The following is a 13,401-nucleotide window of genomic DNA, read 5'->3' on the forward strand; positions in this document are numbered from 1 at the left end:
GATATTTTGACTATTAAGTTGTCCACAAATATTTTCTAGAAGAGAAAAACCCTTGTGTGGAAAGGAGATTCCGGAAGAGGTAAGTTATTATCCAGAAAATGAATTTCTGAAGTTAGTTCTTAAAAATAATTCTAAAAACATATTTTTCGCTAAGAACAATATATGGAAATATACATTTCATCTTCCTGCATATAACCAACGTCAAAACATAGCAAAAAAAATGAAGCTCCTCCACATCGTACTAAATGATTTAACAAGAACAAACTATTCAAGAGAGTTATGAACAAAGAAAATTGTTGTTGTTGACTCTGTCCCCTTATTCAGAACAAGGACCACTCCTCGTTTCCTTTGGAATGTTTCATATTGATAAGCATATTTTCATTTCATTTTTGTAAAAAGAATAAAAATATTCTAACAAATTACACATCTTCTAGATTTGAGCATATTGTAAAATATTGAGTAGTTTTCAAGAAGAATTGCATTGATATACCAACTAATTAAAAATCAACCAGAAATTAGTAAACTAGTCTAGTCATAATGAACCTGTTAGCTCTCAGTTTGACTAGAAAATTACTTTCTAAAGTAAATCACATCATATAAATTTATTTTAAACAATTCAGATCTCCAACTTCTTTGGTCAATATAAACATGATGTTGTGATTTATCATGTGTCGTAGAAGTGAAATTAAGAAAAAAAAAATGAACTAAATTACAAATTGGAATTTAAACTTAATAAATTTGATATTCATAGTTTAACTTATATTCCTTTCATTCTATGATTTTATCAAAATTGGTATTAAGAAACTAAATGCTTTGCAATTATTACGGGTTGATGCTAATGTCTTTTCGTAGGGAATTTCTTTTTTCTTTTTTTTAGTTTTGAAATTATTGTAGACATCAAAATCATCAATTATTTTGTTATTAAAGTGAAAAACAAATGAACGAACAAAGCAATAGCAACAAATTGCGGTGTCGCGGGTTACCATGTGTGGGTGAGATTGAAACAAATTAGATAAGTTAGAAAGGTAGATTAGGGTTAAGTGAGTGTTCCTGATTTTTTTTTTTCAGTTGGAGCTAATGTAGGGATGACAAGGAGAAAGTTGGAGTGAGAGAGATGAAAGAGAAAGGGTTGAGAGGAACAAGAGAGAGAGATGAAATTTCTTGTTTTTTTAGTTTTGAGAATGAGAATTATTCAAATACCATTGATCTTAAAACTTACAATCCATAATATATGAGAGTATTTTTCTCTACTAAAATCGGTATATATATATATATATATATATATATATATATATATATATATATATATATATATATATATATATATATATATATTTGTCTTACAAATCAGTATTTGATGTATAATGCATTTATTGCACAATGAAAAATGTTTTCAACCCTTCGATTTCTCAGTTTATTATTTTTAGCAAAACACCCAATATATTATAATAAATTTACTTAAGATAACTAAGAATTTGGAAACTATAACAAAATGGAAAAAGAAAAGGTTAATGTGTTAGCTTAGAACCATATGCATAGAATTGGATACATGAATTCAGATATATTTACATAAGCTTCTCTATAACTATTATTCCGAGAAAAAATGAAATGAACTTATTTATAAATTAAAATTAGTTTATACCAAATACAAATAAAACTCTGAGAAAAATTATATGAAAAAACTGTACAAATTAAATTGTGCATAAATTATTTTTTCTGACGAGAATATTTGTGGACATATTAGTGCAAACATGTTTTTCATAGGTTGGTTTGAGTCACTATTGCAAAAAACGTTCAACTTATAAGCCCACACAATATATGGGCAAAGCTTTTTTCATTTGTTTTTTGCAAACTGTAACTTTTAGGCTAATGGACTCTCATGCCATCCCAAAAACTAAAACAAAAGAAAAAAAAATACAAAATATAGAAATAAAATAAATAAATTATAGTTTATAAGATATATTTACATTTGATATTTATTCCCCGCAATTTAAGTTCATTTAAGCAATCAATCATGCGTGTGATTGAGAAATAAACCTATACACCCTAAATTTGTAAAACTTCTATGAGAAAAAAAAAGAGTGAAAGATGGTTCAAAAAATTACGAGGTACTTTAAAAGTGAATTCAAAAGATAATGTATTTTTAAAACCCTAATATGTAAGGTATTTTTTTAGGCATGGCCAAATTAAATTAGCAGATTTTAGGCTTCAGTTTATACGTCTAACTCTAATGTTGTATGGTTCGTTATTTGAGTCCATTTCCGAAATTAAAGTTTCTAATGACATGTCTACGAATAGATGCAGAAAAAAAGAGCGAAAATGTTTTTTCATCCTGCATTCGCATAATTTCTAGTCATACCCCATAGTTTTGAAATCTCCATTTTATTCTTTATAAAAGTGATTTTGGATTACTTATTATGGAAATATTTTGGAAAAAGGTGACATTGTATAAGAGGAAGGTATTTTAGTCCTTTAAATATTAGTATAGTGTGCAGAACCAGTAAAATCCAAGCACGTGTCGTTAGTGGAATTCACGTGTCAAGAGGGAGGCTCGACACTCAGATGACGAACGCCAGGTGTCAAGCGAAGGGGACCCGGAAATCAGTCAGTGGAAAGCAGGTGTCGACAGATGAGAGGACGTTCGTTTTGAAGTGTGAAGCAAAACTTGGATTTTCAGAAAAACCTACCCCACTCTCTGCATGCACCCTCTTTTCAAAATTTCTGAAGAATCCCATTCTCTCCTCCTTATCTCTACATCCTCTTCATCTTCTCTCTGAGAAAACACTCATTTTCTCTTCTCCGATCACTGTTCCGGCACCATAGAAGCACTTCCGGCGTCAAGAGCTTCCAGATAAACCGTTCGGTTTGTGAAGCTGGGTTGGTAAGTCCTTCTCTTTGCTCTGTCGTTCGTTTTCCTAAACATGCAAACCCAGTTCTGGGTTCGTGTGTTGATCATCATTCTTAAAATGAGCGGTTCTGATAGTGTCGGGTTGTCACTTGGTGTAGTTTGAATTGTCGAGCGTTGGTAGTAGAAGAATCTGCAGTGGTGAAATTGTATTTCTGCGTCTGGAACGTACGTTCACGCTCAGAGGTAAGGGAAGCTTATTTAATTTAATTTGTATGCTACTGTACTGTATGAACATTCGTTAGTTGACTGAATGACTTTGATGCATGATGATTGATATGATTGGATTGCATGAGCGTTCGTTTGTTTAATGAGTGGAAATGAAATATGGCTGAATTATGTTATAATGTATGAAATATATGAACCTTATATGATATGGATTGTATGAAGTATGAAAGTTGATTATGATATGAATGTATAAAGTTATGAAACTATATGTTAAGAAATGAGACAAATATAAATGAATTCTGAATATGAAATTTCTTATATGAAAGTGTGCGTTCGTTATTGAACGGTCATTGACTGTTCGGTTCTTTTGGTAAACATAGTTGAAATGGGATTCTTTCATTTGGAGAGAATCCTAGTTGAGGACAAGCGTCCTCGTGTGGTAATACTATGCTTGAGCGTTCGGCCAAGCACCGTTGTATCTGGGTATCCTGTGATAACTTAATCTTTATATATATGTAATGGTATATTTTCGTTGTTCGTAAACACTACTTCAATAGTATCTGACTATATTTATCAAGCCTTTTATTTTAAGTTCATTAGTGCTCGGTCTTACACCTAGCGCTCGTACTGAGTAGTGCTCGGTCTTACACCAAGCGCTCGTACTCGTTTCTTGTATAATCTATCTTCATGAAAAATAGTGTTCGTCTAACTTCAATAGAATTTTCTTCTCTATCGTGCTCGGTCATTGACTGGCATTCGGATTTCTTGGTGTAAATTCAAATATTCTTAAGCGTTCGGTTTCTTCAGGTGAATCCTTCTAAGTATTCTTCTCGGAAAGTCTTGAATTGTATACGTCCATTTGGTTCCGGTTTAGAGCTTTAGTATTTGGCCTAGTTCTTTCTGCGTTCGGTTAGAACTCTCAAGGGTCAGTTCATCAAATTGACTCACTTTATAAGTAACGTCCGTTCTAGTCATTCTTGCGATATGCAGTTGACCTCGGTTTCTTTCGTAATCCGATAGTAACCCTCTCGGTCTTATTCTATTTCTGGAACTGGAGACCTCTCTGTCTCGTTCCAAGTGTTCGTCCTCGTTCTGAGTGAGGATTGAACGTTTGGTATCTGGTGTCTTTATAAATCTTTGAACAAAGAGGAAATTGAAATGATTGATAATGAAATATGAAACTGAGATGATTGATAATGGAAGATGAGGAGAATATGATATGAATGAAATGTGTTGGAATTATGAACGAGCGTTCCGGGGAGGAACGACTCATGTTTGAATATTGAATTTGTAAAGTATGACTGTGGGAATGCTAAGCTGGCTGTTCATCCTGATGTTCCGTGGGTACTCGTCTTCACGTAGAGAAGGGTAGGCCATGTGTGAGAACGATAGGAGGTCCTAGTTCTTAGGGGTACTTTGGACAGATAGGACTAACCTCGGGTGGCAGCTGATGAGAGTATTACAGTTACTACATCACCCGGGTGCACGAACGCCTGTAGCTACACATATTTCATACAGTCCGGACAGTCAGTCTAGTGATAGGTTTTGTATGATACGTACGTTGAAATTTATCTGGTGTTGGATTATTTGAAATGTATGTTTATGCATGAATTGAATTACATAAGTTTACCATGCGTTTCCTATCGTGTCTGGTTTTGTACGTCTGTCCTTGTCATTGCAATGATCATCCGTGTGAATGTGAGCAGAAGGAGACGAGCTACTGGAAGAGGCGCTGGAAGAAGAAAATTTGGAAGAAATCGAAGTCAAGACCGAAGAGTAGGATGTTCGGTCAATAGTTTAGTTATAGTAAGGAGGTCGTTCGATCACCTTCCCTTTTGTTATGAATGGCCGTTCGGTATTTTCTTTTGTAAACCGTTCGGTCAAGTTTGCTTATCTTGTACGGTTTAAATTTGTAACTCTTTCTGTAAGGTCGTTCAGCCATGAGCGTACGCTCGACTCTAATGTATGACTGATCTGAATTATTATTAATGTGATTATTCTATTATATAGTTTATTGTGTATTTTTGGGATGTTACAGTAATCATAAAGGTGGATGAAGAAACGTGTGTGGAGTAAAAGGACTAAGTTATGAGAAAAGTAAAGAGAGTTAGACCTCCACCACCCCCACAATGTCTGCACGATCTCATTTCTCTTTTATTCTTCGATAATATTTAAACGAAAGTGAAAATATGTTAGATTCTTAAACGGATGCGAAGATATCGACGTAGGACAAACGAATGTTGATATCGTACGATGTTGACATCGGATTTATGAACAGAGGGTGCAGAAGGAAATTAAAGAAAGTTTGGAGGAGGTAGAGAGAAAAGTGGCGGGAGAGGGAGAAGAAGAAAGGGTATTGGTAGAGGGGGAATTAGAGAAGGGTGGTCCAGTTGGATTAAAGGAGAGTGAGTTTCAAGCATTGTCATCATCAATATCGTCACATTACATCCATTTAACTTCAAACTCTTCACTTTCCTCAATCTTTGATTCAACCTCACACTTATGGGCGAACACACGCTAGGTCAAGCACAGGCTAGGTCAAGCACAATCCTTAATCGAACCTAATCCCACCTAGTTCCCTCCTCCTCCGCCGGCCCCGACGACGCTCAGGCGGACTCAGAACTAAACAATGTCCTTCTGCACGTAAAGTCCCCTGCCTCCAAAATCCCCCTTCATCCCTGTAAGATCCGGAAGGTCTCATCGGACCCTTCCACATCCGAATCCCTAATTGAACCCTCTAAAATGGGCAAGAGAGAAGGCTGGAGCACTAAGCATTGCTTTCAAGAATACAACAATTGGAGCAGAGATTGATGGAACTAGAACCTCGTGTGAGTATGAGAACACAGTGAGTAACTGAGTATATTTACGTTAATTCTTTGTATGTGTATAGTTGCTTGTTGATGCTTTTGTGTATTTTGTTTGATTATTATTTTCACAAGGGGCTATTTCTAAACCTGCCTCCGAGTAAAAACTGGTAGGAAAGACTTTATTTGTTCTCTGTAATGTGTTTCAGTCGCTCTCAATGCAGCAGACATTCTACACAATTTTTAAATATATCCTAAAGTGCAAGTCATGGTGCTTTATTGCAGAGTTATGCATTGGGGACTGAGCCCTTCAATTAGTGCATGTAAGTTGGCATAAGGAAAAGTGGGACTTTCTTTCTGCATCTCAAATTTTTCTTTCTAAACCTCTTAATTTTATTATGATGTCGAATATGTCTTTCGAAATATATATAAAATATTAAATAAATTAGATTAGCAGTAATCATATTTACTGAGTGATATATTTTCTGAGACCTTGCACTCTAAGTTATTTTTAAAACAACAATGTTTTCTCTCTTTTCTAGTTTTTTTTTTCTTTAAACGGGTTCAACTTCTTCTCTTTATGCTCCCTTCATTTTCGTTCATTTCATTTTGGTTCGTTTTCGTAATCTTCGTTCAGATACAAGTATTATATTCGTTTTGGTTGGTTATACTTTTTATTCATCTATGTTTGAAAATTTGATTTTTATTTTTGTTATATTTTACATATATCAAATTTTGAAATTCGGTTTATAAAAGTAATAGTTTTGATAATAACTGAATTTTGAAATCCTTAAAGAAGTGTTAAATTTCAAAATTTGGTTAATAAACTCAACGAGTTTAGAAATTAATGAAATTTTGAATTTTGGTTTAGAAAATCGTCGAATTTGAAATTCGATTTAGAAAACTTATTAGATTTCGAAATATGATTTAGAAAACTTACCGGGTTTTCAAATATAGTTAAGTTTTCTTCCAAATTTTGAAATCTGTATTCTTTTTATATTTTCTAATTTATATTTTTTATACATTTTTTAAATTTGTTTTCTTGTTTTATTTTATAAATTTCTTCATCTCTAGTTATTATTATTATTAAACAAGTTAGGTATTTTATGGTCACATCATGTTTTAGGTGATTATAGTTAAGATGAAAAATTATCTTTTAAGATTTATAAAATCACAAGTAAAATTTAGTTTCATGTTAAATTTATCTTCTTTTATAAATGAAATGTGGAATGAAGATTATACAAATAACTATACAAATGATCATATTTTTTCCATACATTATGAGTTATTTTAGAAGGTTTGAGGGATTGCTTTTGATGTTGGTTTTGTTATTCTCATATAAGATATGATGAAACAAATGATTAACTTGAGATTAAAATGTATGTATTGTTAGAATGTAAAAAAGATGGAAAGTACATGAAATACAAATTGGATATTCAACTTAGTATATTTTATACAAGAAAATGCGATTGCACTTCTAAATTGAAATGCAAACTAATTTTTAATGGAGATGGTAGGTGTTGAAGATAACATGTGTATCATAACCATGATTTGTCACAAACTTTAGTTAATCACTTTTTGTTCGGAGGTTAAAATTTATTGAATAATCATTATTTGTTGATATGACTAAGAGTCAAGTTAAGTATGTAAATAATCCTTACTTTTAGAAAAAATAATGAGTTCAATATAACAACAATTAAGTAAGTATTGCAAAATACACTTACAAACTATTTTATAAAGATTTGAAAAGTGAATTATAACCCTTGATAAGATATTATAACATGATAAATAGATTACCTTCAGTGTATATATATATATATATATATATATATATATATATATATATATATATATATATATATATATATATATATATAAATAAATGAATATGGAGGTAACAAGTGACTTAATTAAGACACATTCAATAAAATTTTTAAGCGTATGTAATATTAGTTTTTATTTATAATATCTACAAAACTAACAAATTTTGTTTGTTATTGATTGAAATAGTTAGAGTGACGTTAATAAGAAGGTTGAATATTTTATTTACCTTTATATTCTTATAAAGGAAATGATTAAATAATTTCAATTAGATTATTTATGAAAATAATTAAAATTATAATGTATATATTAAGTGTAATGTAATGATTTTGATAACGCTGTCTGTTTATTAACATTATTGAAATACCATATATTAACTATTTGCTTATGTCATCATCCACATACTTTTCTTCATCAATGTAGATCATAATTTTTGCGTCGTAGTGAATTAAAGTCCATAACAATTAATTACCTTATATGCCCGAAAGGGACTCTTATGTCTTAACTCTTCAGCAAAGTTCCACCTAAGTGGCCAATGTTTTCTTTTGCAAAACTGAATTCAACATTTATAGCAATTCACAAATCATATAAACCAATTGAATTAATATTAATACATCAAAATGGATATTCTTATTAAATAATCCACCGCGATAAAATATATTATGATATTAAATGGATATTTTTAAGATTTATTCTGTCATGGATATGCATGTTTAATTATTTGTTTGTTGATTGAATGAATAGAATATCATTGTATTTTATTAATGAATATTCGTATGGTAATAGTTATTAATAATTTTCATTTAATTACTTTTTTCGAATAATCAAGTAGTCAAAATATAGTTATTAGTAAAAAGTTACTGAATTTAAAAATCAAATTTATTTATATTAATATTTTAGCGAGTAATTTAATTTGATACCGTTAAATTATTATTTTCATTTAAATTTATATTTTAAAGTTTATTTTGAAATAATTTTATTTAAAATTTTAAAAATATAAAACATAAAAATATCTACAAGTATTAATAATAATAAAAATTAAAAATTATGATTGTATAAATATATCCGTCAAATAAGGTCAAATAAGAAAACGAAATTTTGAAATCCCATCACTACTACAGTTGCATATGAATTAGTCTTTGAGGGTTTGGGACAAAAGAAAAAATGCATAGACGCGGCAAACATCCCAAGAGGGAGGGGAAAGTGTCGTGTCTTTACTCTCTTCAAGGTTGTCTTCCTTTTCGCATCCTACTCCTGCTTTCTCTTCACGTTTCATTCTTCCAATACTACCCCTACCCAATTTTTAAATCATTCATTCACTGCATTACTTTCTATTCAATTAAATAATACTGATATTACTTCCCTTTCGTTCGTCTGTCCGCAACACTGCTGCTGAGAATGAAATAACTTTATTTTTTATTCTCAACATTCAGTACTTTTGGTTTTATGGAGAAACTAAAACACATTCATGTTTGTTAAATTTAAAAACTGAAAAAGGATTATTGAAATGAAAAACCATATTTTGCGGAAGCAATTGCATATTGCTGGTACTCGGAAATCAAAGAAACGAAGGGTGATATGATGATAATAATGACAGCACTAAAAAAGCTGAAGTCTTTTGTAATTTTATTTTTGAAAAGACAGAGAGAGAGAGAGAGTATGATAATGTCACTCGCAAGGGTGTCTTTGATACTTGTTGGCAACTGAAACTGTGTTTCAGATACAAGGGTGTTTTTCAAGTTGAACACAGACTCAAAAGCCTTATCCTTGTTAAAGGTGGTGGCTGGCTGTCTTGAGTTCTTGCTTCATTTCCATTGTGAAAGAAACTCTGCGCCGGAAGAAATGGAGTCTGTGTGGTTCTCCACCACTGGATCTGCTGACCCCCGTTGTGGCTTCTTGGCCGTCTTACTGCTGTCACTGCTCTTGTGCTCAACATTCTCTTCCACGGGTATTGTTTTTCTTTCGTCCTCACTCATATCAACTTTACTTCTTGGGAATATTATCATACTACACAGTTTCTTTCTATAGAGTTGCCATGAAGATTCAGGAGCATTCCCCTTTTCTTTAAAGCAAAAAGATGCAAAAACAATAACTGTCTTGTTCAGACATTTGTGATTCTTTCCCTCAACCGTTTTTAGTGTTTTCTTTTAGGTTCTTATTTAGTCTTTCTTTAAAGTTTGCTAGACATTTGTTCTGTGCTCTTATCAATTGTTGAGGATGATATTTGCCGTGCACTTTTGTTTTTAATGACGAAATGACTGCCATGTCGGGTATTGTTGTCTACTAGCTCTCTTTGTAGAACTATAGACAAACCCAGTTACACTCTTCTTAAATTAACGGTCATTTGGTGATTATATGAGGATGCGACATTATAAGTACCTTTTCAACATCTTTTGAATGAAGAGGGGGAAATGGGAAAAACTTCCTGTTTATTTTCTAGCTTGAAGAAAGTGTGATTTTGCCATAGAAAGGATACAAACTACTTTTTTGGAGGCTTCTGTTATCTATACCTGTGAGATATATGGAACTTTGATCTGTCAAATTGTTTGCTTTAAGTAATCTTACCCAGAAGTTAAAGTCATAAACTTTTCATGGTTGTTCAATCATATACAGAAGCCTATGATGCACTTGATCCAACTGGCAACATTACAATCAAATGGGATGTTATAAGCTGGACACCAGACGGTTATATTGTAAGTGATCGCTTCTTTCATAATGTGAGAAAATACTTGGAAAACATCATACTGTGAGTTTTGGCATTTAACCTTAAAATAAATTTGGAGTAAGAAATTAGAGCTATATAGTATTATTTTCGTATTAGGCTTGGTGGATCTTCTCGGTTGTATCCATGTTTCAGCTTGATCTCTAGGGTGTCTTTTGATCAAACTTTAACATGGTTAATGTTAATTGGTTACTATTTTTTGACTTATTGTAAGTTACAATATTTAGTCCAAACCAGTAGATGTGTATATATTGTACCAATTTTTTTAGTACCTTTAAATTCATATAGAAATCAATATTAGGTCCTGTATTGTCTGTTTCTTTAACATAAGAAATCCTTCTTAATTGTACAGGCTGTTGTTACAATGTACAACTTTCAACAGTATCGGCATATTCAGGCTCCTGGATGGATACTAGGGTGGACATGGGCAAAGAAGGAAGTAATTTGGAATGTAGTGGGAGGCCAAACCACAGAGCAAGGGGACTGTTCAAGGTTCAAAGGGAACATTCCTCATTGTTGTAAGAAGGATCCAACCGTCGTGGATTTACTGCCTGGAACTCCTTACAACCAGCAGATTGCCAATTGTTGCACTGGAGGAGTCCTAACTTCATGGGCCCAGGACCCTGAACATGCAATAACCTCATTTCAACTTAGTGTTGGTTCTGCAGGAACAACTAACAAAACGGTCAAACTGCCAAGAAATTTTACCCTTAAAGCACCAGGGCCTGGTTATACTTGTGGACCTGCAAAGATTGTGAAACCAACTAAGTTTATTACCAAAGACAAGAGGAGAACCACTCAAGCATTGAGTAAGTTACTTCCAAAATGCATTGGCTTGGAACTTTACATGTATATACATGTTTCTTGTGTTAGAATTTATGAAGCTCATATCAATAATTAAGAGCAATAAACTCTTATCAAATAGAGCAGTTCCCAATTTTCTTTAGAACAGAAAATGGGAGCTACCTAAATGATTGACCATTGAGAACAATTATTAATCAACCTTTAATTGGTCAATGATCTTCCTTTCATAGAGCACTTTCGGTCTCCTCTGTATTTTCTTCTCTGATGGAGATGAAGAGAAAGAAACAGGAAATATGAAGGTGTTCATATATGAAGACCATGACCCCTTTATGTAACCTCTGACGGTTACATTTCCTAAAATTCAATAATTTCAATTTGTCTCTTTTAACAAATTAAAATTATTACGGATTCTACATTGTAAACCTTTTATGACATATATGTTCTTAGTCACAATTACTTGATTGCATCACTTTATAATTGATTAATAAAATACAATGACCTTAACCCATTTAATGATTTGTTATATATATATATATATACACACACGAATGATCTGAAATTGCTAACATCTTGATGTAATAAATGTATACACATTAGACTTTATTCCATTATTTTTCTCTCTTACAAAACAGAAGTGAGTTTTGTATCTGATTAATTCTGTAGGTAAAGGAGTGCACCTATCTTATAGAAACAGATAGTGAATAGGCTAGTATTATTGAATTACCACAAGAGAACCCAATTTTACTTCGTAGGAATCTCTGTCTTCATTGGTGAGATGGATTATTAACTTTTAGTCAAACAAATAATAAGCAATGAGGTAACTAGACCTAATTACTTATGCTTTATACATTGATCACCAAAGCTATGAAAAGCAGGTTTTAGTGTCTCAGATTTGATTTAAACCTAATCTGAATATATTTTTGGCAGTGACCTGGAATGTTACGTGCACGTATTCTCAATTCCTAGCTCAGAAGACTCCAACGTGCTGTGTTTCTCTTTCATCCTTCTACAACAGTACAATAGTAAACTGCCCTACCTGCACCTGTGGTTGCCAAAACAAAACAGAACCTGGAAGCTGTGTAGAGTAAGTCATTAATTTATCATTCCTGAGTAGATACCAAAGTGTCCTCTGATATATTTTTCTGAAATTTTCTTGCAGTCCTAATTCCCCACATTTAGCTTCAGTTGTATCACCCCCAGGCAAAGCTATAAATACACCTCTGGTCCGATGCACCAATCACATGTGTCCTATTCGAGTGCATTGGCACGTGAAACTTCAATATAAAGAGTACTGGAGGATCAAGATCACAATCACAAATTTCAATTACATGGTGAATTATTCACAATGGAACCTTGTTGTCCAGCACCCAAACTTTGACAATGTAACTCAGGTTTTCAGCTTTAACTACAAGCCGATAACACCTTATGTGGGCTTAAGTAAGTTTTATATTGCACTATCATATAGTCTGAGATAAATTTGTGAGCAAAATATTCCAACTCTTGTATGATTGTTTTGGAATCTGGTTTTTGCAGATGATACTGGTATGTTGTGGGGAGTGAAGTTCTACAATGATTTACTTACTTCAGCAGGACCCCTTGGGAATGTGCAGTCTGAGCTCTTATTCCGAAAGGACAAATCAACCTTCACATTTGATAAGGGATGGGCTTTCCCTCGAAGAATATATTTCAACGGAGATAACTGTGTAATGCCACCTCCTGATGCCTATCCATGGTTGCCAAATGCAAGTTCAAGACTACTTTTCTCTTTACTAAGCACATTTTTTGGCACTTTATACTGTGTGGTAATGTTATTGACTTAACCATGTTGGAGAGTCTATATATGTGGAACATAAGAGGCCTTATCTTCTCTTTTGAAGTTACGTAAGTTATCTGCACATGATTGCTGAAACTGAAGTCATTCACACGGTCATAGTATGCATGAAACACCGGTGCAAGGAAAACAAGAACTCTGTTATGTTATTTACTAAGAATGGTGGATTTTACTCCCACGTGTATTTTGTAGCTTTTGCGTTGTAAAATAATTTAGTTTCTTTTTCTTTGTTCTTTGTTTTTCGCTCTTTAGAGTAGACAACTGATCTCCCAGCATTTTGATGAATTCAAGCATTAACTTTAATCAGCAACCTTCTACACCTTTCTAGAGTTGTTTTCTCTTCATT

At 32.7% G+C, this 13,401-nt stretch overlaps 1 protein-coding gene across 1 annotated transcript; it reads left to right on the forward strand.

Moving 5' to 3' along the window:
• The first annotated feature begins 9,220 nt into the window (after positions 1-9,220).
• On the forward strand, positions 9,221-13,374 carry LOC124835257 (protein COBRA-like). Its single transcript, XM_047310153.2, has 6 exons — positions 9,221-9,646; positions 10,312-10,391; positions 10,773-11,229; positions 12,152-12,308; positions 12,384-12,661; positions 12,758-13,374. Exons 1-6 carry the CDS (start codon positions 9,541-9,543, stop codon positions 13,042-13,044), a joined length of 1,365 nt encoding a protein of 454 aa, XP_047166109.1. The 5' UTR covers positions 9,221-9,540; the 3' UTR covers positions 13,045-13,374.
• The last annotated feature ends 27 nt before the right edge of the window (positions 13,375-13,401 follow it).

The sequence above is a fragment of the Vigna umbellata genome, chromosome 1 (assembly GCF_029865625.1).
Source record: "Vigna umbellata cultivar VRB3 chromosome 1, Vumbellata_1.0, whole genome shotgun sequence".
Classification (NCBI taxonomy): Eukaryota; Viridiplantae; Streptophyta; class Magnoliopsida; order Fabales; family Fabaceae; genus Vigna; species Vigna umbellata.

Excerpts from the sequence above, each read along its gene's own strand:
- LOC124835257 (XM_047310153.2), top strand. The coding sequence starts at position 9,541 with ATGGAGTCTGTGTGGTTCTCCACCACTGGATCTGCTGACCCCCGTTGT. Across the intron at positions 9,647-10,311 it reads CTCAACATTCTCTTCCACGG|AAGCCTATGATGCACTTGAT; the intron begins GTATTGTTTTTC and ends AATCATATACAG. Across the intron at positions 10,392-10,772 it reads GGACACCAGACGGTTATATT|GCTGTTGTTACAATGTACAA; the intron begins GTAAGTGATCGC and ends TTAATTGTACAG.